The sequence below is a fragment of the Gigantopelta aegis genome, chromosome 7 (genome assembly GCF_016097555.1).
Source record: "Gigantopelta aegis isolate Gae_Host chromosome 7, Gae_host_genome, whole genome shotgun sequence".
Taxonomy (NCBI): domain Eukaryota; kingdom Metazoa; phylum Mollusca; class Gastropoda; order Neomphalida; family Peltospiridae; genus Gigantopelta; species Gigantopelta aegis.
Window position 1 is genome coordinate 40438575 of NC_054705.1, and position 27341 is coordinate 40465915.

At 40.2% G+C, this 27341-nt stretch overlaps 2 protein-coding genes across 6 annotated transcripts in view; both read left to right on the plus strand.

Annotated features, from left to right (window-relative positions):
* The window catches only part of LOC121377796, a 31093-nt gene extending 18514 nt beyond the window's left edge, over nt 1–12579 (plus strand). For 3 of the 5 annotated variants that reach the window (XM_041505891.1, XM_041505895.1, XM_041505892.1), the window contains exons 6-7: nt 2102–2266; nt 8516–12579. In XM_041505891.1, the coding sequence (XP_041361825.1) occupies nt 2102–2266; nt 8516–8581 (231 nt within the window). In that variant the 3' untranslated portion in view covers nt 8582–12579. Of the gene's footprint in view, nt 1–2101; nt 2267–5282; nt 5352–8515 lie in introns of all 5 variants that reach the window. The other 2 variants (XM_041505893.1, XM_041505894.1) reach the window with 2 other exon arrangements.
* Nucleotides 12580–13881: 1302 nt separating this feature from the next.
* Nucleotides 13882–20149, plus strand: LOC121377795. The gene is made up of 4 exons (XM_041505890.1): nt 13882–14193; nt 15843–17211; nt 17791–17958; nt 19160–20149. The coding sequence occupies exons 2-4, from the start codon at nt 16073–16075 to the stop codon at nt 19284–19286; spliced, it is 1434 nt and encodes a 477-aa protein (XP_041361824.1). The 5' UTR covers nt 13882–14193; nt 15843–16072; the 3' UTR covers nt 19287–20149.
* Nucleotides 20150–27341: the final 7192 nt, after the last annotated feature.

The window sequence follows — 27341 nt, forward strand, 5'->3', positions numbered from 1 at the left end:
TTGTGGTCACGCAAGAGACTAAACATGGAACTGTGCGTGCTTCAGTAAAACTAGTCTGAAAGTGGCAGTGCTCTTTGTGGTGATGCAAGAGACTAAACATGGAACTGCGTGCTTTAGTAAAACTTGTCTGAAAGTGGCAGTGCTCTTTGTGGTGACGCAAGAGACTAAACAAGGAACTGTGCGTGCTTCAGTAAAACTAGTCTGAAAGTGGCAGTGCTCTTTGTGGTGACGCAAGAGACTAAACATGGAACTGTGCGTGCTTTAGTAAAACTAGTCTGAAAGTGGCAGTGATCTTTGTGGTCACGCAAGAGACTAAACATGGAACTGTGCGTGCTTCAGTAAAACTAGTCTGAAAGTGGCAGTGCTCTTTGTGGTGATGCAAGAGACTAAACATGGAACTGCGTGCTTTAGTAAAACTAGTCTGAAAGTGGCAGTGCTCTTTGTGGTGACGCAAGAGACTAAACATGGAACTGTGCGTGCTTCAGTAAAACTAGTCTGAAAGTGGCAGTGCTCTTTGTGGTGACGCAAGAGACTAAACATGGAACTGTGCGTGCTTTAGTAAAACTAGTCTGAAAGTGGCAGTGCTCTTTGTGGTAACGCAAGAGACTAAACATGGAACTGTGCGTGCTTCAGTAAAACTAGTCTGAAAGTGGCAGTGCTCTTTGTGGTGACGCAAGAGACTAAACATGGAACTGTGCGTGCTTCAGTAAAACTAGTCTGAAAGTGGCAGTGCTCTTTGTGGTGATGCAAGAGAGATGAAATCGGCAGTAAAGGATTTCCTTGGAAGTGGCTGACCTCCTATAGACGAGGCACTAGATAAAAATCCATGAAATCCTCCACTATTTTGCCAAACGCTCATTCGACAGATATACTACCTGATCATGTATTACGGTTTTGTCGTTCAGATTACTTTGGATGTTCCATCAGTTGCCTTAAAACCTGTATCAGAAAAGAAGATTTAACCTATGCAGTTTGATTGTAAATCGGAGGTTGTCCAATGGACTACCTTTGTAAAATTCATAGTCGCCCTTAGCCAATAAAGGTTGCCATGGGCGACTGGGCGACTGCTAATTTTCAACCCTGCAACTGCTGTAACAAAGGCTTTGGTATGTACTATCCTGTTTGTGGGATGGTGCATATAAAAAACCATTTACTGCTAATCGAAAAGAGTAGCCCATGATGTGGCGACAGTGGGTTTCCTCTCTCATTATCTGTGTGGTCCTTAACCATATGTCTGACGTCCTATAACCGTAAATAAAATATGTGTTGAGTGCATAGTTAAATAAAACATTTCCTTCCTTCCTTAAACTATTTTGGACTCGTGGAGGCCGTAGGTTAAGCCCTGCAGTGCGAGTCTCTTGACAGTCTCTTGACAGTCTCTTGACAGTCTCTTGAAGGAAGGAAGAAAATATTGTATTTAACGATGCACTCAAGGTAGTACTAAACCAAATAACTTCCGGCTGGGTCAAAGTTCGAGGTGCACCCAACTTTTGATAGAGAAGTGAACACCACAAGTCCTGTGATTGGTTATAAATGTGAGTGTGTTGGTTGTAAAAAATAATAGTTTCATCTGGGTAAAACAAATATGCAATTTTATTTCATCTAGTATCACTGTGTCAAGTAGCCTTGTGCTTGAAACATGTATGGGGTACCTGTAAAAAAAAAAAGTACTTGAATTTTGTGCGGAACTAGGGTAGTCATAGACGCTACCCGTTATCTCAGAAACGAGCAGCTTTACCCCCAATTTTTTCTCATACACTTTAAGTGTGACGGGTGGTAGTATTTATTATCTGTGGCGTTTATGTTGATTGATACGCTGCCCTGCAGGTAGAAGTTTTAGCCACATATGTTACTATTGTTGTCTGTGGGATTTGATTCGGTTATATACACCCTCAACACATTTTATTTATGGTTATATGGCATCAGTCATGTGGTTACGGATCACACAGTTGTGGAGCACTAGATGGAGCCAGAAAGAGCCCAATGGGGCCACTGACGGGGATCGATCTCAAACCGACCGCGCATCAAGCGAGCGCTTTGCCACTGGGCTATGACCCACCCCCTCAGTCTATTGAAATGCATTGTCTGTGTTTGTTTCCAGGAAGGAAGTCGTCTTCACAGCGTCCACATGTTTGTTGTCATCTTCACCGTGCTCGGCATGATGTTCACACTGACGTCGCTTGTCAAGTATTTCAACGTCGTCTTCGGCGGCGACATTCAGCTCTTTCAGCAGTGGCTGGAATGTTGTCCATGCACACGAGAACAGGTAAAAAATTTAAATTTAAAAAATTGGATTAAAATTATTAATGTTTTTAAATTGAAATTAGAATATTAAAATTTGAAATAGTAAAAAAAAAAAAAAATTTGAAATTAGAATCAAATTTAAAACCAAACAAAATTGTTTAAAATTGAAATTAGTTTTTTAAAACAAATTGAAATTTGAATAAAAAACTAAAAATTGATTAAAATTCAAATTAGTTTTTAGAAATAAATTGAAAGTAGAATCATATTTAAAACAAACTAATTTGATTAAAGGGACACGCCCTAGTTACAGCTAGTTGTTAACCATTACGGCATTGTTTTTTCGCTATTAAACCCATTTTTTTCACAAATAAAATTGCACTTGACTTAAATTTTATTATTTAGAATACACATTTCCATTCACCTGAAGTGCTTTTTGGTAATCCTGGTAATCCTGATGTTTGTAAAACCACGAAATGCATTTTTTGTATTTCTTAAAAAGCCGCGCGCACTCAAGAAAAAACCGTTAAGCAAGCAAGGTCCAATCTGTTTTTAGAGGGAATCTTCCTGTGTAAACATCACAGACGTTGGTATACCACGTGACCGTTATCATTTTGGTCTGGTTTGTTTTCTCGTGCACGGTTCGCGCAATCAACATCCGATTTGTTGTCGTTTGCTTGTTGTTCATTTGTGAGATTTTTCTTCACAGTTCGTGAACATTTTCAGTAACAATAAAGTTCCGACAAGTAAGTGTCTCAATACAAAACGTTACAAACCCTTAAAACCAATAATTTTGCTAAGTCTTACGATATCTGAAGAGGGGATACAACCAGGACAGAACAGTTGGAACATGTCCAGGAGAGGTGAAAGGAACGCACCCCAAGTCTGTGTGCACTCTGTGAAATTTGTCGTGACGTCGGCATTGTTGTACTTCGAGCGACATCTACCGGTGACATCAGAATACTAACTTTCAAAATTATTTCAAGCAATTGGGACATGAGGATTCCCATGGTATTTATCAATATAAAACCTGCTTTTTCACTCCATTTGATAAAAACGTGATCTAAGTGTGTTACAGGTTTGTAGATTAACCAAATTATAATTTATTTTCGCTGGATGGAACTAGGGCGTGCGGCTTTAAAATTCATATTAGTTTTTTTTAAACAAATTGAAATTGGAATTAATTTTTTTTTATTATTATTATTATTAAAATTCATATTCGTTTTTATTTTTTTTGAAATTAGAATCATATTTAAAACAAAACAATTTGATTAAAATTCAAATCAGTTTTTTAAAACAAATTAAAATTAGATTCAAATAAAACAATTTATTTTTTACCGTATACGCAAATATTTTCGCGGCTAAAATAATTCGCGATCAGGCTTTCATTTTACATTTTCGCAACTGTCTAATAAAAATAAATTACCCATATTTCATTTGCCAAACTGTTTTAAATGACGATTTCACGCACATACTTGGACATGTTCACTATGCTGTCAGCGAGACCATTACCAATATTTATTTACATGCTCATATACCACTAGAGTTTCATGCATGTCTGTCCCGGGCTCGATCTCTGGATAGCCAGTGAGACATCAATGTTGTATGTATGTCTGATAAGACTATTGTCATGTTATCGATGGAACACGCACATGTGATTCAGAACATTGAAAAATGCAAATATCATAAGAAATAACTTTTCATTATTGGTGATACTCACAAACTTCCATTTACGGTTACAAACAAAACTGAGATTATGTAACATCAGACTTGCACCCAAATGTGTGTTGTCATTTGGATCAACTCCATGTGACCAGGCAGGTTTACAGAATCACGTGACCTTGCGGACCACTGGCTGCTTGATTCTGATATGGGATGGGCGTGTAGAGATAAGACTATATATTATAAGGTAAATAATATACCAAATCAGAAATAAGTTCGCGTGTAATTAAATTCGTGAAGCTAACAACGTGTTCGCGATTTTCGCGGTATATTTTATTCGCGAACATATTTGCGTATACGGTAGAATCAAATTTAAAACAAAACAATTTGATTAAAATTCAGATTCGTTTTTTTAAAATTTGGATTTAACACAAAAACTTAAAATTAAAATCAAATTCGACTCCATTTTCTGTATATTACAAGATTTATATGGGTTATTGAAATCCTGGCAGTCATGTCATTTTACAAAACCCAGTCAGTCTGGGATCGATCCATGTCAGTGGACTCATTGGGCTATTTCTCATTCCAGCCAGACTGGTATATCAAAGGACGTGGTATGTGCTCTCCTGTTTGGGATGGCTCATATAAAAGATCCCTTGCTATTAATGGAAAAATGAAGCGGGTTTCTTCTCTAAGACTGTCAAAATTACCAAATGTTTTGACATCCAATAACCAATGATTAATAAATCAATGTGCTCTAGTTGTGTCATTAAACAAAGCAAACGTCTTGCAAATATCATGATTTCCAGGACGGGAAAGTTGTAAATATGGTGTTGGATCATGGAATGTCATAGAAATAGACTGGTTAAAAGTGTTTGGATTTTTTTTCCAGTTAAAAGAACATAAGAAAGGGAAATTTGCAACAAAATATTGTAATGTTATGTTCATGATTGCAGAAAAATCACTGAAAATCTGTTTTTTGTTTTAAGGGTTATGGAAACCAGTAAAGAAATTTGAAAAATATTCCTAAATTATGAAATTTAAAAATTGAATAAACTTGAAGTAAAGGTTTCAGTGTTTCTGCCAGAAAGACATTTTTGGGTATGGCGCTATGGAATTAAATATTTACAGTGTGTGTTCTGAATGCAACTGCAGTCGACGGGGTATGGGGGGCCTCTCCCAGAAAGAAAATGGTTAGATTTAGAGTTATGGTTTAGAAAATCATACAGTAATAAGAGTCATTAAGTTTGACAAAAGGTTAACTTCAAAAAATTAAATCTTGCAAAAAAAAAAAAAATTGGGGTGTGACGCCCTACCCGTTTTACCCTATGGCAGAAAACCTGGACCATTTCACAATGATGTATTCTTGTGGTTTTTAGATTCAGATGATGCCTGTGAATGACTGGTAGTCAGTCACCATTTCATGCATGTGAGACAAATTCAGTGAAGTAAATAAGCTTCCTTTATAACTAATTGGCTTATAGGTAGTACTAAAACCAAATAACATCCGGCTGGTTTGCTATATTTGCTTGCGTTACAACAGCTTGCTCTGAATGTGCATGTTAAGCCCTATGACCTAGTCACCTGACCTGTTCTGCTGGGTCAAAGTTCAAGGTGCACACAACTTTTGATAGAGCAGTAAATACCACACGTCCTGCCAGTAAATTCCTGTAGTTTAATTTGCACCAGTGTCAATATACCACCTACCATTGTGCTTCAAATAATAGCATGACAATACCCATTATCTCTGAAATGAGCAGACCGGCCTCAGTGGCGTCGTGGTTAGGCCATCGATCAACAGGCTGGTAGGTACTGGGTTCGGATTCCACTCGAGGCATGGGATTTTTAATCCAGATATCGACACCAAACCCTGAGTGAGTGCTCCGCAAAGGCTCAGTGGGCAGGTGTAAACCACTTGCACCGACCAGTGATCCATAACTGGTTCAACAAAGGCCATGGTTTGTGCTATCCTGCCTGTGGGAAGTGCAAATAAAAGATCCCTTGCTGCTAATCGGAAAGAGTAGCCCATGTAGTGGCGACAGCGGGTTTCCACTCAAAATCTGTGTGGTCCTTAACCATATGTCTGACGCCATATAACCATAAATAAAATGTGTTGAGTGCGTCGTTAAATAAAACATTTCTTTCTTTCTGAAATGAGCAGCTTAACTCCCCCCCCCCCCCCCCAATGTTTTCTGATTTACTTTAAGGGTGAGAGGTGGTAATATTTATATCCATGTATAAATGTATGTCACTTGATACACTGCATGTAGGAATTTTAGCCACATATTATGTTACTGTTGTCATCTATGGGGTTTGATTTGGTGGTACACACTCTAAAGCTCCATGCTTGCTGAGGTCAGAGGTCACAATACTGCAGTGTAATTGGATGCTGAATGAACACTAACACATGTACTAACATCCAGGTGTCGTTCTTGCCAGTGCACCCACAACTGGTGTGTCAAAGGCCATGGTATGTGCTATCCTGTCTTTGACTATTCATACAAAAGATCCCTTGCTACTCATGGACAGATGTAGTGGGTTTCATCTCCTAAGACTGTCAAATTTATTTTCGACATCCAACAGGCGATGATCAATAAATCAATGTCAGTGGCGTTGGAAAGAAAAGAAAGAAATGTTTTATTTAACAACGAACTCAACACATTTTATTTACGGTTATATGGCGTCAGACATATGGTTACGGACCACAGATAGGATTGAGATAGGAAACCCACTGTTGCCCCTTCATGGGCTACTCTTTTCGATTAGCAGCAAGGGATCTTTTACATGCACCATCCCACAGACAGGGTAGTACATACCACAGCCTTTGCTATACCAATCATGGTGCACTGGCTGGAACGTGTGGCGTAGGGAGGTGCCAAAATGTGGTGGGGGTGGGGATCGCACACAAACATACACATATACACACACAGATATATATATATAAACCATTGCTGCTGCTTTTGGATCAAGAAAAGTGGTGGAGGAGGTACATAACCCCCCACTTCCTACACCAGTGAATGTGCTCTAGTCTTAAAACAAAAATGTCAGCTTTAACACCCAGGGCCCAGTTTCACAAAACATCGTAAGCCTAGTTTTGCATGTAAACGTCAGTCTGCGATAAACCACGATTCTTATTACTATTATAGTACAACAGATATGGTTGGAAATACATACATTTCATTTTTTTTTCTTTCTTTAAAATGCTCCATCTTTCGTATGATGCAATTTTCTGCGTGAAATAAGACGCCAAACACATGTAAACACACAACCAGTATATCTGCAAGTAGCAGACTTAAAACTTACGATGTTTAGTGGAATGGGGCCCTGGGGCGTAAGTGCATAACTACTATATGCACTTAAGGTGATCTTAGCGCAAAGATCGCTTTGTGGAGTGGGGCCCTGGGGCGTAAGTGCATGCACTTACGGTGATCTTAGCGCAAAGATCGCTTCATGGAGTGGGGCCCTGGGGCGTAAGTGCATAACTACTGTATGCACTTAAGGTGATCTCAGCGCAAAGATCGCTTCATGGAATGGGGCCCTGGGGCGGAAGTGCATAACTACTGTATGCACTTAAGGTGATCTTAGCGCAAAGATCGCTTCATGGAGTGGGGCCCTGGGGTATTAATTACTGTAAATCATTAAAAGGATGCATCATTAGCAAGCTAGTCAATAATGACCTTACTTGAAAAACTGCTTCTTTAACATATAGCCATAGTATATGGCTTTATTTTTAGCTTTACCTTCTGGATACTAACATTTAATGTTTTATTTGTATAAAGTAACCGATAGTTTATTAGTGAAATGTTGGCTACTCCTCCATCTCTCTGGGAATGGTGATTTATTTCAGTCGGCCGAGTGCTTGCTTGAGGTGCCTGCGTCGCAGGATCGAACCACCTCGGTGGCTCCAACCAGTGCACCACAACAGGTCAATGGCCGTGGTATGTGCTTTCTTTTCAATGGGAAAGTGCATATAAAAAATCCATTGTTGCATTAGAAAAAAATGTAGTGGGTTTCCTGTGATGACTAGTAGTCATAATTACCAAATGTTTGACATCCAATAGCTGATGATTGATTAATCATTGTGCTCTTGTGGTATTGTTAAACAAACCAAACTTTAACTTTTTCAGTGTGCTCTAGTGACACCGTATTATTATTAAATTTATTCATTCTTTTATTCTGTTTAAAATTAACAATTATTTTTGATTATATAATGTAAGAGATAATACTAAAATATTCGTACATTGTAAAATGTAAATTGTTCTCAGGCTTTTTTCCCCGTCCCAATCACTGACGCCATATAACCATAAATAAAATGTGTTGAGTGCGTCGTTAAATAAAACATTTCTTTCTTTCTTTCTTTTCGTCCCAATCACACCACAACTGATATATCAAAGACCGTGGTATGTGCTATCCTGTCTGTGGGATGGTGCTTATAAAAAATCCCTTGCTGCTAATGGAAAAATGTAGCGGATTTCCTCTTTAAAACTATATGTCAGAATTACCAAATGTTTGACATCCAGTAGCTGATGATTAGTAAATAAATGTGGTCTAGTGGTGTCATTAAACAAAACAAACTTTAACTTTAACTGGTTTTTTCTAATTTTATTTCCAGTTTCCGAGATCAGGCTCTCTCTCTGCTTCGTCAGGCTTATCAACTGGTCCCAGTCTGCTCATTTAGTGGGTTTCTTCTCTCCACATCTCGCAGTTGATCTGTCGGCTGATACGTGTATCTGTGACCTTGAAGAGACCCTCTGCAGTGGCCTTAACATGAATCGTCCTACAACACAAAGACTTAGAAACTCATCTCTGTTTTAATGCTTTGACGGAGATGAAAAAACAGAAGATTGGTTTTCTGGAATTTTACATTTTAGTGCCATCTAAATACTGTTCTTGTTCTTTGATAAAAAAAACCCAAAAAGCAGACAGAAATCGCATGCATTTCAGAATTGAATCCACTGTGCCCCCTGTGAAACGCTTAATTATTGAATATACGCTGTCAATCAGTTAATAGAGGGTTTCTGCCAGAGAGTAAAGCTGGTATGGCAACATACCCAAATTTTTGGCAGATTTTAAACCATGCTTGTGGCATGCCTAGTCAGGGCTTCTGCCAGAGGGTAAAACGTGTATGGTGCCATATGCAAATTTCGTAGCAGATTTTTCTTTTTTTAAAGTTAATCTTTTGACAAAATTAATTACTCTTTATCATTACTATATGAAATTTGTTAACCCTAACTCTAAACTTGACCCATTTTCTTTCTGGGAGAGGCCCCACTGCATACCCCCTATTGACTGTGGTTTCATCCAATTACATAGCGCCATACTCAAAAATTTCTTTCTGGCAGATGCAGCTATTCTTGATGTGTGAAGAAAACCCATCGTTGTAACCTTAAAAAATTTCACTTTGCAACCATGGGTCTAATTCTCGATACAAGGCTAAAAGAATTGTTATTAAGATGCGATGTTGCTTAAATGAACTTTGTGAAAACGAACCCCTAATTCAGTAGACTCGCTAATTTTGCAGGCTCACAATGCAAGGCAATGACGATGGCGATGTTTCTTAAGTCAGCTTTAAGCGAGCTTAGTGAATTGGTCCCCAGGTCTCTACATTAAATCTTGACCGCATGCCCAGGACAAATGGACAAGTATATTTTCTACAGGACTAGTAAACTGCGTCTTGCTGTTATTTATTTTTAAATAGTAGGCCAAAAGAAATATGTCCTGCTGGAAAACAAGGGTCTAATTCTCAAAACTCTTGCTAATTTTGCAGTCACGCAATACAAGGCTAAAAGAATTGTTAGTAAGATGCGATGTTGCTTAAGTGAACTTTGTGAAAACTAGTCCCTAATTCACTACTCTAGCTATTTTGCGATCTCGCAATGCAAGGCAAAAAGACTTGCAATGATGATGGCTATGTTTCTTAAGCGAGCTTTGTGAATTGGTCCCCAGGCTCCGTATTCATAAACGTACTTAAGTCAAAGTATGATACTTACATACATGCTTTAAGTATGTCGATAAGTATCATACATTGACTTAAGTACGTTTATGAATACGGAGCCTGGGCTCTAAATCTTCACTGCATGCCCAGGACAAATGGACAAGTATATTGTTCTACAGGGTTCGAAATAGAAAGTAATCTGCGGCTTGCTGTTATTTTTTTTTTTAAATAGTACCGGTAGTCCAAAAGAGAGATGTCCTGCTAGAAAAAAAATACAGCCTGTCGAACAAAAGACCGCATGTATTTTAGAGCTTTATGAAATTAAGATATAACAGAATCCCGAGTTTAGCCTCGACATAACAGAAGATGAGAGGATCGTACATATGTCGGTTTTGAAAAAAAAATGACCTGCGACTTTTTTTATTTTATTTTAGCAGGTGAAATGCTAGGTCTGAAAAATGGACTGCTTTTTTCTTTCTGGCTGTTCTAACAACTTGTCTAACCAGATAACTCAACTTAAAATTACAATATATCGACAACATGAACATTTAATCATTAATTTAATTCTGTGCTGTTTGGATAGTTTTGTAATAACCAAGTGGATGTTTTGCTGTCTAACGAAAATCAAATTAAATATTGCTCAACTTTTCAGTAAAAAATATCTGGGTGGGGTAGGTACATTTTTGATGGGTGGAAAGTATAAATCGACATGACCTTTAGAACAAGTGGTTGGTTAGCAGGGCTTGAAATTCATTCTGTGGGGTGAGAAGCAATCGATACTGAGAAGGAATCATTATTAGATTTATATAGTAACTTTTTTCAACACGTGGATTGAAGCTTGTGATTATCTGATAGAGCCCCATTTCTAGATTATAACCCGATATATCTGAAATACTGTCCAGAATAAGATGGAAAGCAAAAGCTGCTTGCAAAACTGATTATCAGAAAACTGTGCATTTTCAGCAAACTTTCACCCCATTGCTGTGTTAATTTCAAGCCATGGTTCAGCTGTAATACAGAGCCTGAAAACTGAAAGTAAAAGGTGTTTTTTTCCCCGATTTATCTGCTGGAGCCTATGTTGTGTTTACAAGAAAATTAAGTGAAATATAGAGTGAACTTGAATGAAAAAGCGACTGTAAACTAGCTTGTGCCAAATGTGAAGAATTACATAATTTTTTCTGTATCATGCAAATTCATGCACCTAATTTACATTCCAGTACGACCGAAATACAATTGTTGGTTACCATTTGGATGTTAAATATTGTCAGTTGAAAGTGTGATGTTCAAGACATATCTGGGATAGATTATCTAGTTATTCAAATCTCATCCCACCTGTGTCCAAAATATATAGAGGATAATAAACGAGTTACAAGTTGTTATCAGATTTATGTCACGAGTGAAATACTTGTCAGTTGTCACTCGCTAAAGCTTGTGACAAATGAAAATTATTTCACGAGGGACATAAATTTGATAATAACTGGTAACTCATTTAGTATCCTCTATTTATAGTGCTATTAATCACAGATCCAGGAAGTTATGAGGTGGGAAGGGAGTGGGGGGTGGGGGGAGTCTACGTGCATCTACTTAAATGAAAGTTGTACACAGCTGTGGATTAAAGTTCAGAAACATTTTCGTCATGAGCAACTACGGACCGGACCCCCTCGATCCCCCCCCCCCCCCCCGATGGATCTGTGCCTGTCTTTTTCAGAAAGGAAATAAATGTAACCAGTGCCCACGACTGGTGTTGTATTGTTGTGGTATGTATTGTCCTGCTAATGAAAAAAGGGCATATTAAAGATCCCTAGCTGCTAATGAAAAAACAAAAAAAGGTTTTCTCTGAATTACGAATTAATCAATGTGCTCTAGTGGTGTTGTTAAACAAAACAAACTAACTGAATTACCAATTATTAAACGTCTGGTAATCTTTGTGATCTAGTGGTGTCATTAAACAAAACAAACTGCTGGGGTTTTTTTTGTCTGTCTCGTCTCCCCTCCCTCCCCCCCCCCCCCCCGCTCGCTCTCTCTCTCTCTCTCTCTCTCTCTCTCTCTCTCTCTCTCTTTCTTCTCTCTCTCTCTCTCTCTCTCACACGCAACCGTGCTAAATGTCATTTGAATTGGGTTCAAATGCCCACAACATACATAGAACATAATACATGAGTAGCCGTTAGATACCATTTATCTCACAACGAGTTGTTTTAAAATGTACCTAACGAGCGAAAGCGAGTTTGATACGTTTTTAAACAACGAGTTTTGAGATGAATGGTATGTAACGGACATGAATGCATTATTCTATTAAAACCCAGGTTAAACAAATTTTAACATCTTTTTCGACAAAATGTTATTTACAGCCGTTGCACTTGTAGCTAACTTACGCGTCACAGACACATGATTGTCAGATTAACTATACGTTACAGTGTAATCTACTTCCACCGTGTTGTTTTTCATTGGCTGCATGGCACCGATGACCTGGTCATCGCCTAGGGGCAGCCAGTCGTACGTCTGGAAATTGTTAACCCACGTGTTATCGAAAATAATGCATCGTGTTCTCAGCAACGGGTGTGCAAGAAATTCCATTTAATATAGTACCGCTGTTAATCATCATTCGTGTCTGCATTGATTCATACCTATTCTTGTCTCTGTTGATTTATACAATTATTACTATTGTAAATATTGATGACTTCTAATTTAACGTCTGTGATTTTTGTGTATACTTGTACCAGCATTAAAAGCAATAATTCATTCGGGCGTCATTTTGTTCTCTTTATTTTAACGGGGGCGGGACGTAGCCCAGTGGTAAAGCGTTCACTTGATGTGCGTTCGGTTTGGGATCAATGCCACTGCATCACGACTGGTATTTCAAAGGCTGTGGTATGTGCTATCCTGTCTGTGGATGGTTCGTATAAAAGATCCCTTGCTGCATTAGGAAAAATGTAGCGGGTTTCCTCTGATGACTAGTCAGAATTACCATATGTTTTTTCATCCAATAGCCGATGAATAATTAATCAATGTGCTCTAGTGGTATCGTCAGACAAAACAAACTTTCTTTATTTTAACAAAGCGTGTGATTTATTATTATTATGCATTTACCATAATAGAAGAATGTAGAATAAGACGATAATTATGATGAAAACTTGTGAAAATCCATATATCGCAAGTTGTTAAAACTTAAATATTAAATTATTATTATGTGTAATATTATTATATTATAATCGTGCAAAAACAGTAAATAACAAAAAAGAGGCCCGGATGCACATACTAATAACATTTTTGAATAATCTATATTATATATAAGTTGACAATTTTAAAAAGCAAATGCCGAGAATATATAATTTTACAGATTATAGTTGGTAATAAGGCCAAAGCACACACACGCGCGCAAACAACAAGCAAGCACGGTAATAAAAACAAACCACTGAATGGATGAATGAATGAATGAATGTTTAACGACAACCCAGCACAAAAAATACATAGGCTATTGGGTGTCAAACTATGGTAATGCAAACAAATAAAGTGATTCTCAACATCAATATAAAAAAAAAATCAAGATTTAAATAAAAACAGTGTAAAGAACTGTGCAAAAATACAAATAACACAGATACTGACATTTACTCAAAATTTCAATTGTTCGGTATTGGCCATTCTCAAAGAGAATGTTACACCCCTGCACCACGGTGAGGTTACAGCACGCGCAGGGGGCCATTGGATCAAATCAAATCAAAATACATGTAATTTACTTGTTCTAGGGTTGACCACCCCGTAACAATGAGTGGCGCGTTACATGTATATAACATAAAATATAACATATCTACAATGTATATATCAAACATCAAATATCAATAGACATGCATGTACATGCGGTCATTACCAATAGGTATTTACCTCCTGCAGACAGATTAGCTAAACTACTATTATTAACATGGCACAAAATTTACATTGAAAGAAATCGGCAGGGTTAGGGTAATTAACAAATTATATATAATGCTAAATATATCTTGATGGCAACAAACTAATTTAGCTAACCTAGAAATGTAAACCGCTGCGTTGTACCGGTTTAGTGGTGACGTTGAAGAAAAAGAAACTTCAACTTTTCACCGGTCTCGATACTTTTGGTCCACAGCTATACAATGTCATCCCAGTGTACTGTGAATGGGACCACTTCCGGGTCGGTGCAAGTTGTTTTGGATTGTATCAATCGAGACATTTCGCAGACAATATCGTGCCGTAGACTCTTGACGTTTAACGTGGTAGCGCTGAGTGAACAGCTGTGTTGAATCCATGTACGACATCATCATCTTCTGACTGGATATGTCAACATTTGCCGCATTCACAGACAGATGGCAACATCAAATACAGCTGTAAGCCAAACGTTTTTGTTTTTCTATTTTAGTTTTTGAGCGTATATATGCACGCCTAATAAGGGGTTGGGGGTTGAGGAGACTTATCTAGCCCAGTTAGTAGAGTGCACTTTCATTGTTCTTTGGACGTAGGATGTAATCCCATCGGCGGATCCATTATGTTTTTTTACCGTTCCAACCAGTTCCCCACTTCTGGTAGGCCTATATGAAAAACTTGCTGCTAATGTAAAAGCAGTCGGTAGAGTGCTCATCAGGGCCCGTGCTTATAAAACTTAAAAGTCTAAACTTTAATAAAGTTCAGACTTTAACGTAATGCTATTTGAATGAGGTTGGGATGACGTTGAAGTCTGGACTTTATTAAAGTCTAGACTTTAAGGTTTATAAGCACGGGGCCTGGAGTTTCTGATTTAGTTTAGGATATATATTTTTGTAGGGGTTGTAGGATCGAAATCTTTTGGTGGATCCATTTTTTTGTTTTTGTTTTACTCCATCGCAACCAACGCCCCATTATTAGTATATCAAAGACCCTATTATATGATGTCCTGTCTGTGGGGAAATGCATATAAAAGAAATCTAGCTGCTAGTGGAAAGAAAATTGTAGCAGGTGAAGACTACATCAGAATTATCAAATGTTTTACATCCAATAGCTGATGATTAACAAATCAATGTGCTCTAGTGGTTTTTTAATCAAAGCATAATTTAATAGTGTGTGTCTTTGTTTACACGTGTATGAGGTGGAATGATCTTAGCATCTACAGTATTGTTTAATATTTATTATTATTTAAAAAATCAAATAAAAATTGTAAGCACTCATTTAAATTACCAGAAAAACAAGCATTTTGAGAGTACTGCTAAAGCAATACACGCCCTCTACCTGACCCAACAAGTTTTAGTATCTCCTAAATTCAAGAGCCAAACATCTGTAAAAAGTGGGTAAATCAGATCAGTAACAGTACATGATAAATCTATATACAAAATTTCACCTCAGTATATGCAGGTATTGCAAAACAAAAGTCCGGAAAACGTATTTTCATATTTCCTATGTTCAAGGGTCATAACTCTGTCAAAAATGGTAAATTGCCATGAAAGTTAAACTTTATCTGTAACAGTACGTGTAAAGCTATATGAAAAAAAATTCATTTCAATGTCTCAAGGTCTTCGAAAAAAGAAGTCCGGAAAATAAATTTTCACATTGCCTCTGTTCAAAGGCCATACGACCGTCACAAACGAGTAAATCACCATGAACGTCAAACTTGATCTGTAACAGTACATGATAAAGCTATACACAAAATTTCAGGTTAATATCTCAAGGCCTTCTGGAAAAAAGTCCGGAAAACAAATATGCATATCTCCTAGGTTCAAGGGCCATAACTCAGTCAAGAATGGGTAAATAGCCATGCAAGTCAAAGTTGATCTGTAACTACATGATAAAACTATACACAAAATTTCAGTTCAATATCTCAAAGCCTTCTGCAAACAAACATCCGGAAAACATGTAGGACAGACGGACAACAGACAGACAGACGGATAGACAGAAGGACGGAGATGAAACCTATAGTCCCCACCGGTTGGACTGGTAGGGGACTAATAACTTACAAATGTGTACAAATGTGTACAAATATGAATTTATATTTTTCTTTTACTTTCAGGCCATGTATTGTATTCTGAATTTTTCTGCATAGAATACAAATAGTAACTAACGTGTGAAGCAGACGAAGGTGACGTTTACAGAAGTAGATTTCAGTAAATATGTTAAAGTATGACACTGGAGGTAATTTGACATGGCGGTGTATTAAAGGAGACACAATTTCGATGCATTTATGTATTAATATCTGATATCTTAACTGTAAGATAGACCAATTCGTCTGACATATTCATCATGCATTCTGATACTGGTGAACAAAAAGACGATTTTCACTGGGCTCAACCAGACTGTAAGCAGACGAAAAAAGCTGATGATGTCATTCGCGGTGACGTCACCCGTGACGTAAGGTGCAGTTCTTGGAAGCACCTGCTGCCAGGAGCTGCCGATAAACAGTCCAATTCTGTAGTTAATAAAGACGAAAGTGGTCGCGTGAATTTACAGCCCAGCGAAGCTGTTTCACAAGGAATTACTAATAAACAGACCATTGTTATATGTAATAAGAAAATATATGGTGACATGCTTTGGCAGACCAGTGAAAGTAATGTAAAAGGAACTGCCAACAGATTATTAAGTCGTGTAGTTAACAATCAGGGCCGTTACAGACGACACGGTCTGGACGATACCAGCGTACCAGTAAGTTCAAACCAAGAGCGAGTAATACCAAGAAGGAAATTGCTACATTGTGAAGCAAACTTCAACAGCCCTAAAACTAATCAGACAAAGTGTGAATGTATGGAATTGGATGTGGATTCGTGTAGACATGATGCCCATGGACAACCTCTATCAGCATTTTCTGTCTCTAAGGATACTTCTCGAGCGTGTGAAACACAATCTCATCATAATTTCTCTTCAGAATTGTACTCGAAAGAGTTCCCTACATTTGGTGGCTCGTCAGATACCGCTAGTGACATTAAAGCTACAGACCTGGTAGACTCAAACATTATTGTGAAGGACGCTGTACCACAAGGAAACCTTTCAGATGATATCACGCTGAGTGTTGCCGAATCTGTTGTGATTCATACCCAAGAAATTGTAGCTCCATCTTTATCTGAAACAAACAGAGTAGCTTTAGAATCAGTTGAACAGGATGTAGATGTCGAACACCCTATCTTTAATAAAGGTTGTGCTCGAACTGTGGGTGTTCCAGAAATGATCGAAATAAATTCATTGGAAGCAAAAAGTTTGATGGCAGCTAGTAAGACTCGCGTGATTGAATTGGGAACAAGGATGTCGAAAGGAGAGGCTGGTTCGACAGAAGACAAATCTAGTAAGGATGTTACAAGAGGAGTTGCACCAGGCTCCAATGCTGGCTGGTTTATCGCCCCGGAAACCGTTCTCGTGGAAGATCAAGCTTTAGAAGGTCCTGTTATTCAGTGAGTATTCTAAAAACCGTTCTCGTGGAAGATCATATATCGATGACAGGTTAAGGATTTTCAAAGTAACCATAGCGCTATGGTATCGTAAAAACATCTTAGGCTATAACGGCACTATGGCACACGCCATAGCCTACGGCGGTTTTACGATGTTGTAGTGCTAACTATATAGCTTGGAAAATATGGGCTGGTTAAGTAAAAAAAAAGTAGTTTGTTTTGTTTAACGACACCACTAGAGAGCACATGATTTATTAATCACTAGCAAGTGGATGTCAAACAATTGGCAATTTTGACATCTAGTCTTAGAGGAAACCTGCTACATTTCTTTCATTAGCAGCAAGGGATCTTCTATTTGCACTATCCTACAGACTGGACAGCACATACCATTGACATTAATATACCAGTCATGGGGATTTGTCCATCGAGAGCTATCTTTAAAAAAATAAAAATGGAGATAAAAATCGGGTATTCGACCTTTTAAACCCTTGTCATTGATCTCTCTCAAAATCCGACGATTCACACCTCGTACATTACAAGTCTTCGTTAGATATTCTCCCTTCCTTGTTTCCATGGTTACAGACTGGACGAGGACGGGCTGAATCTGGACTACATGCACGTGTTCTGGGTGGATGAGGAGTCAGAGGTGATCAGCGAGGAGGACAAACTCGAACACTCCGTACGTCAGATGACGAAACGCGAAAAAGACCGCCAGAAGAAACGAGCGATGAGGGCCAACCCAGAATACAGGTATACAGTCGGGAGGTAGGGAGAGGGCAGGTCAACCCAGAATACAGGTATATACAATACAGTAGGAAGGAGTTGGTGGAGGTATGTGTGTGTGAGTTGGGTTGGGGGCGGGGGAGAGAACACTCCATGCGTCAGATGACAAACGCGAAAGAGACCGCCAGAAGAAATGAGCGATGAAGGCCAACCCAGAATACAGGTAAACAGTAGGGAGGAGGGTGGGGGTGGGGGGAGAGAATACCCCGTGCGTCAGATGACAAAACGCGAGAGAGACCGCCAGAAGAAACGAGCGATGAGGGCCAACCCAGAATACATGTATACAGTAGGGAGGAGGGGGGTGGTTGTGGGGGGGGGGGGGGGGAGAGAATACGTGCGTCAGATGACGAAACGCGAGAGAGACCGCCAGAAGAAACGAGCGATGAGGACCAACCCAGAATACAGGTATACAGTAGGGAGGAGGGGGGTGGTTGTGGGAGTAGGTGGGGGGAGAGAATACTCCGTGCGTCAGATGACAAAACGCGAGAGAGACCGCCAGAAGAAACGAGCGATGAGGGCCAACCCAGAATACAGGTATACAGTAGGGAGGAGGGGGGTGGTTGTGGGAGTAGGTGGGGGGAGAGAATACTCCGTGCGTCAGATGACAAAACGCGAGAGAGACCGCCAGAAGAAACGAGCGATGAGGGCCAACCCAGAATACAGGTATACAGTAGGGTGGGGGGGGAGAGAACAATCCATGCGTCAGATGACGAAACGCGAGAGAGACCGCGAGAAGAAACGAGCGATGAGGGCCAACCCAGAATACAGGTATACAGTAGGGAGGAGGGTGGGGGTGGGTGGGGAGAGAACACTCTGTGCGTCAGATGACAATGCGTTAGAGAGACCGCCAGAAGAAACGACGGATGAGGGCCAACTCAGAATACAGGCCCGTAGGAATGGACAATGGACCAAGAAAACTGGTATGCAGGAGAGGGTTGAGGTGTATGGTTGATAGGTAAATAAGCCTGTAGGACCAGTGCCTTTAGAGGAATGGGGGATTCACAAGCAAACATGTTTCGTATTTGGATGGCTTCAAATGCGATTTCCTATGCATTTGGACAAGAATATAGCAGTGTTTTAGATAACCATTTTGTGGACTATTCGTTTTTAATCTCGAAACCTAGATATGTATGTAGGTTGATTTTGTTTTCTGTTGTTTTGTTTGCAGAGAGAAGGAGACGGCTAAAGCACGACTGAGGATGAAGATGAGGCGCCAGGACCCGGAGTACCGCGAACAGGAACGTCGTAGAGACCGCGATAGGCGGAGACAGGCCAGGTCCAAGAGTGGCTTGTGATGTCACGACCTCCGAATACCGCGAACAAGAACGTCGTAGAGACCGCGATAGGCGGAGACAGGCCAGGTCCAAGGGTGGCTTGTGACGTCACTACCCCCGAGTACCGCGAACAGGAACGTCGTAGAGACCGCGATAGGCGTAGACAGGCCAGGTCCAAGAGTGGCTTGTGACGTCACGACCTCCAAATACCGCGAACAGGAACGTCGTAGAGACCGCGATAGGCGGAGACAGGCCAGGTCAAGGAGTGGCTTGTGATGTCTGCAGGCCAGGTCAAAGTGACTTGTGACGTCAGCGGGCCAGGCCAAAGAGTGGCTTGTGACGTCAGTGGGCCAGGTCAAAGAGTGGGGTGTGACGTCACGACCCCCGAGTACAGCGGCCATGTCAAAGAGTGGCTTGTGACGTCACGACCCCCCCAGTACCCCGGCCAAGTCAAAAAGTGGCTTGTGACGTCACGACCCCAGAGTACCGCGGCCAGGTCAAAGAGTGGCTTGTGACGTCAGCGAGCCAGGGCAAAGAGTGGCTATGACGTCACGGCCCGAGTAAGAACGTCGTAGAGATCGCGATAGCCGCAAAGAAGCTTATGACATCATAATAGCTTTGATACTGCCACATGCCCAAGACAGCGAACTTGAGCTACAGCTGGATGTAAACCACAGAAGTGAATTAACAGACGATCACATATATAACTGGTTGTTTTGTGAAATTTAAACAATTGGAGAACTGACAGCTGGTAGTGCGTGGGTTCGAATCCCATTTGGGACATAGAATTTCAAATACCAGATTAATTCCACGGAAAATTGTTTCCAAGTATTTATTATCAGATGACCATAAGCTTTATGCTGCAATAAAAGTCATCAACCTACCATTAATGATCTTTGGTTGCCAATTTTGGGCTAACTGATTGTGACTGACTACAAAACTATTACAGGGATGTAGGGTGGTCTGGACCTGGAGGGGCGCTGTCGAATACCTAGGGGACCCTTCTGTTTACATTTTAACTGGACACCTCTATGAATAGCCTAATAATGCACCCCCAGCCCATGCCCCTGTATTATGGTTGTCTTTAGCAAATAAGGATAAAAACTAAATTGTGCCGAGTATTACTGATGGGGTGTGAACAAAATGTCAGGCACGGCGGAGAAGAAGTGGATGGGGTGAGGTGGGTTGTGCTAATTCTGAATAAAAAATACTATTGGTAGTATTTCAGGACATCTAGTTTTCAAAATTTTACGGGGATGCATACCCCCGAATCCCCTAGAAACTTTGCTTAACGCCCTCTATGTATTATGGTTATCTTTAGAGAATAAGGATAAAAATTACATTATGCTGAGTATTCCTGATGGGGTATAAAGCTTAAAGTTTGTTTTGTTTAACGACACCACTAGAGCACATTGATTTATTAATCATCGGCTATTGGGTGTCAAACACTTGGTAATTTTGACATGTAGTCTTAGAGAAGATACTTATATGCACCATCCCACAGGCAGGATATCACATACCACATCCTTTGATATACCTGTCGTGCACTGGCTGGAACGACAAATAGCCCAATGGGCCCACCGACGGGGATCAGTCTCGGACCGACCGAGCATCAAGCGAGCGCTTTACCACTGGGCTACATCTCGCCCGTCCTGATGGGGTATGAACAAACTGCAATATATTTCTTGCTACAAGCTTTGATATGGAAGAGAAGTCGGAAGGTGTCATGCTATGTCATCTTTTCTGACATAACGTACCATAACAGCGCCGTTTTGCATTTTGCACAGTTTTAGTCGCAGGGCGGGCGACATGACCAAAACCCGCTACGAGCTTAAAGGGACTGTCCTAAGTTTGCAACCGTTGTAAGATGTTTGCGATAACCGAGCCTTGTTGGCGACTACTATTTCATACTAAATACATTTTCTTGTTTAGAATACCAGTGTCTGTATATCGAATGCGTTTGCGGTCGTATACTAATGTTTGTAGTACCCAGTTTTTTCTTTAATTCGTGATATATTTTTTTTTTCGTAAGGTAAAATCCGGTTTGGGTTACTACAAGCATTAGGACACCTTGTAAATACAGACACTGATATTTTAAATTTAAAAAAAAGAGTATTTAATCTGTATGTTACGTCATCGAAAATGGTCTATTGATATCAAATTTTGCGTTACCTCATTGTTGGACTTTAAAAAGCTATCGCATCCTCTTCCAAAACACACACACACACACACACACACATATATATATATATATATATATATATATATATATATATATATATATATATATATATATATATATATATATATATATATATATATTATTTTATTATTTATTTATTTATACATGTATGTAGAGAGAGAGACACACACACAGAGACAGAGACTGTATATAGATAGATATAGACCTACATAATACTCCGATGATAACATGTGACTCCGGTTCATATCAATGTTTTTATATATAACTGCTATTTTAACAACACGACAAACAATATTTTTGCTGCATTTTTCACATAATTGAACGTTCGATATAACACGCCCCGCCGTCTGGGCGGTCTTGTAAATAAACGGCGGTAACCCGGGGGATCTCGTAATTGTCTTGTTTCGTGACGTCAGAGCACGCGACCCTGGGGCTGGCTGACAGGAAAACCATGGCCAGCAGTTCGGAAATGACAATGCAAAAACGATGTGAAATATGCCACGTGCCAGGAAATCATTCGATTTCTGACCACAGCCAATTATATTTCTCCTGTCAGTTCGAGAAAGTCATTGGTATTCATAAAGCTACGCAATGTATTTGTAAGGTTCAGGTGTGAGCTGTGTTTCATGATTTATTCATTGGAAAGATGTTCTAACCGGATGTGGCTATGGGATTTCCCGGAAAGCCAAGATTACTGGAATTTAAGCCCGTTTTAAAGTTAAGGGCGGGACGTAGCTAGATCAATGCTAAAAACTGCTCGCCTGATGCGCGGTTGGTCTAGGATCGATCTCCGTCGGTGGGCCTTATTAGGCTATTTCTCGTTCTAACCAGTGCACCACGGCTGATATATCAAAGGGCGTGGTATGTGCTATCCTGTCTGTGGGATGATGCATATAAAATATCCCATGCTACTAATGAAAAAAAGTAGCGGGTTTCCTGTCTAAGACTATATGTCAAAATTAACAAATGTTTCACATCCAATAGCCGATGATTAATAAATCTGTGCTCTAGTGGTGTCTTTAAATAAAACACATTTTAATTTTTGTTTTAAATTTGATCAATGGCGGATCAAAGGTTATCTGCAGAAGTGATGGTGGAGGTATCTTTATCCTATCGAGTTTGTTTTGTTTAACGACACAACTTGAGCACATTGATTAATTAATCTTCGGCTATTGATGTCAAACATTTGGTGAGTTTGAAACGTATCTTCAGACGACAGTAGTAAAGCGATCGCTTGATGAGCGGTCGGTTTAGGATCCATCCCCGTCGGTGGACCCATTGGACCATTTCTCGTTCTAGCCACTGCACCATGGCTGGTATATCAAAGGCTTGGCATGTGCTATCTTGTCTGTGGGATGGTGCATACAAAAGAACCCTTGCTGATAATCGAAAAAGAGTAGCCCATGCAGTAGCGACAGCGGGTTTCTTCCATCAATATCTGTGTCCCTTAACCATATATTCGACGTCATATAACCGTAAATAAAATGTGTCGAGTGCGTCGTTAAATAAACCATTTCCTTCTTTCCTCTCTATTGCTCTCGCGCTCTCTCACTCTGGCTCTCTCTCTCTCTCTCTCTCTCTCTCTCTCTCTCTCTCTCTCTCTCTCTCTCTCTCTCTCTCTCTCTCGCTCGTTCAATCTCTGTCTCTCTGTCTGTCCCTCTCTCTCTCCCTGTGTGTTTGTCTATATATACTCTGTCAAAAAAGAAACGCATAGGTGATGGGGAAAGAATAAAAGTGTTTGGTTTTACAAAATATCGTGTGGGTTTTTTTTACAATGTTGCTGAATGACCATGTTTGTTAATGTTCCTGGAATGGGACAGCATGCCCAAATGCACCCTAAAACAAATTTAACGCACGTTGTGCGATAATTGCAGGAAATCGGCGTAAAATGGTCAGATTGCACGTGAAACACGGGGAAAAGATTGGGGTAGTGATGGGTATTTAAAGCTGCAATGCTCGCAATGATGCCTCATTTCCATTTCGACGTAGACGAGTTACAAGATGCCAAGACTAAGCCTGCCGAATCGAAACACTGCAATAGGCCGCCTCCAGTTAGAGGAATCGCAGTCATCGACGAGTCACGTTTCCTTCTACAGCGACGTGATGGACGACAACGTGTTTACAGACGCCGCAATGAACGTTTTACCAACAACTGCGTTGCCCAAGTTGACAGATTCGGTGGAGGGAGTGTCATGATGTGGGGAGCCATCTCATACACCGGCAGAAGTGAACTTGTCTTCGTACAAGGCAACCGGACAGCTGTATGCTAATGGGATGAAATTCTTCGCCGTCACATGCTTCCAATTTTGGATCTACAGAGAGAACATTTTCAGCAGGCCGCATACGATACATGTACCAATGGATTTCCTACAGAATGAGAACATTAATGTGCTGCCATGGCCATCAAGATCGCCAGATCTCAACCCCATTGAACATCTATGGGACGAACTGGACAGACGTGTACGCCAGCGTGATCCGGGGCCTCAGACGCTTCCGCAACTGTCACATGCACTGCAGGAAGAATGGGCTAGGATTCCACGTGCCCGGATTCAGAGACTGAATAACTAAAACAAAACCTGATAACTAAAACAATGTCTCTATCCTTAATTTCTTACAAACAACTGTGCCCATCCTAAGTATGTTTTTCTAAGGTGTTCATATACTGTTATACCTTTATTATTAACATACTGTATATTGAATTGCACGTCGCCATTGTAAGGTAAATCGAATGTGCATGTACTGTTATACCTTTATTATTAACATACTGTATATTGAATTGCACGTCGCCATTGTAAGGTAAATCGAATGTACATGTACTGGTATACCTTTATTATTAGCATACTGTATATTGAATTGCACGTTGCCATTGTAAGGTAAATCGAATGTACATGCCTGTAAGCAACTTGATTTGGTAATAAATGAATGAACATACAGGATAACACATACCACGGCCTTTGATATACCGGTCCTGAAATAGCCCAATGTACGTGTGCATGATTAACGTTAGTGTTCTTTGAATACTGTGTATATTCTTTTTTTAAACGTCGGCCCCTATCCCTGAATATTAGTGATACCCCCATCCCACTGACGTAGTCAGGATTTTATACTGGGGTGGGAGAAAAGGAGGTGCGATTGGCACCCCATCCCACTCCACTCGGCTACGACAGCGCCGCTTCTCTAGAAAAATCCATGACTTTAAAAGTGCATTCAATGCACAGACATGAACCAGCGTGTGAATCTCTACCGGTGCATTAATTTTCTGTGTGCCGTGAAGAAATGTGTTCAAACATCCAGTCACTGTTGGCTTTGTGACGTGGGGTGATGACCCATGTGATGTAGGTAAAGGCGCGGTACACACCATTGACGCAGTCACGACTCGCGTGTTAGAATCTCACAACACACTTGTCAGTGGGCAAGCTGTACAAACATTCCAGCGTGATCCTAGCTGAATTTCACGATTGATTTTCGTCGTAAACTTCCGATCTATTGCTCAGTGACTAATGAGAGGTTTTCCGATAATAGCCTGGCATTTAGGGAGGGTGGGGGTTGGGGAACCAAACTCGAGTGGGTACACTGTCTATTAGACATGCTATGGGGAGACAGTAATATATATAACGTAATAGGGGATGCATAACCACCATGGCTTCCAAACAAAGACATCCAATAGCCGATGAAAATGTCACATACTGTTAATTTATTTTTGTAGTGTTGTTGTTGTTGTTGCTGTTGGTTTTAAGGGGGCGGGACATGGCCCAGTGGTAAAGCGCTCGCTTGATGCGCAGTCGATGTGGGATCCACCCCCGTGAGTGGGCCCATTGGGCTATTTCTCGTTCCAACCAGTGCACCACGACTGGTATATCAAAGGCCGTGGTATGTGATATCCTGTCTGTGGGAAAGTTCATATAAAATATCCTTTGCTGCATTAGGAAATATGTAGCGGGTTTCCTCTGATGACTACGAGTGAGAATTACTAAATGTTTGACATCCAATAGCCAATGATTGATTAATCAATGTGCTCCAGTAGTGTCGTTAAACAAAACAAACAAACAAACAAACGTTGTTTTTTGGTGTGTGTTTTTTTTATTCAGTTACATCCTGACCCCGACACCACTGAGATACGAACGTAGAGCCAACCAGTTAATACAAGTCGAGACGCCATGGTAGGGTTTAGAACAAGTTGTATTCCCCACTGTTACTACAACAAATATAAAACTCTTAAAATGAACCAAATTGACACAATTTCGGGCGCGGTGCGAGCGCCGTGTGGGCGCGGCGCTGGCGCGATGCGGTTGCGAAACGTGGAAAACGGACAAACAAACAATGTATTCTATGATTATCAATAGAAGCCTTTCTATAATAGCGTAACGGCACCATTAAAGCACACTGATTCATTACTCATCAGTTATTGGATGTCAAACATTTGATAACTTTGACACGCAGTCATCAGAGGAAACCCGCTACATTTTTCTTAATGCAACAAGAGATTTTTTATAAGCACTTTCCCACATACAGGAAAGCACATACCACTGCCTTTGACCAATTGTGGTGCACTAGTTGGAATGAGGAAAACCCCAATAATGGATCCACCGAGGAGGATCGATCCTGCGACGCAAAAACTTCAAGCAAGGACTCGACCGACTGAGCTAACTCCCGTCCCTTAACAGTGTCAAAAACCGCAAACACGGAAAACAAAAAGAAAGAAAGAAATGCTTTATTTAACGACGCACTCAACACATTTTATTTACGGTTATATGGCGTCAGACATATGGTTAAGGACCACACAGTTTTTGAGAGGAAACCCGCTGTCGCCACTATATGGGCTACTCTTCCGATTATCAGCAAGGGATCTTTTATTTGCGCTTCCCACAGGCAGGATAGCACAAACCATGGCCTTTGTTGAACCAGTTATGGATCACTGGTCAGTGCAAGTGGTTTACACCTACCCATTGAGCCTTGCGGAGCACTCACTCAGGGTTTGGAGTCGGTATCTGGATTAAAAATCCCATGCCTCGACTAGGATCCGAACCCAGTACCTACCGGCCCGTAGACCGATGGCCTACCACGACGCCACCGAGGCCGGTACACGGAAAACAGTCTCGAAAAACAACAAACAACGTGGGCGGGACGTAGCCACGGGGTAAAGCGCTCATCTCATGCACTATCGGTTTAGGATCGATCCCCGTCGGTGGACACATTTCTCGTTCCGGCCAGTGCACCACCATCAAAGGCTGTGGGATGGTGCATATAAAACATCCCTTGCTACTAATGGAAAAAAGTTGCGGGTTTCTTCTCTCAGACTACAAGTCAAACCAAAAGGCAATTAAATCAAATGTGATCTAGTTGTGTCGTTAAACAACAACAACATCAAAACCGAACCCAGCCCAATTGTGACGTTGAAAACTCTTAAAAATAGACTAGAGCTCGTCTCCATAACCGTTATTTCTCAGAGGATTTTTTTTTTTAATATTAAAGGCGCAGACTCTAGTTTTAACTTGTAAAAAAATGGACGCTAAGTTTAGTTAATCTACAAACCTGTAACACATTTAGATAAAGTTACAACAGAATGAAAGAAGAGTCTTTGACGTTAAAACCAGGAAATATTCTTAAAAAATAAACTAGAACTCGAATCAATAACCGCTACTTCTCAGACGCACGTGCGTTTCTAAAAATACGAAAAATGCATTTTGTGGTATTAGAAAAAACAGGATGACCAGAAACACTTCGGTTATACGAAAATGGATAATCTAAACAACAAAATATACGTAATGTTTGATTTCAGTGATCATAAAGTATTGCTGTGCATAGTGTTTAAAAACTAGGGTCTGCCCCTTTAAAAGTGCATTTCGTGGTATTAGAAACACCAGGATGACCAG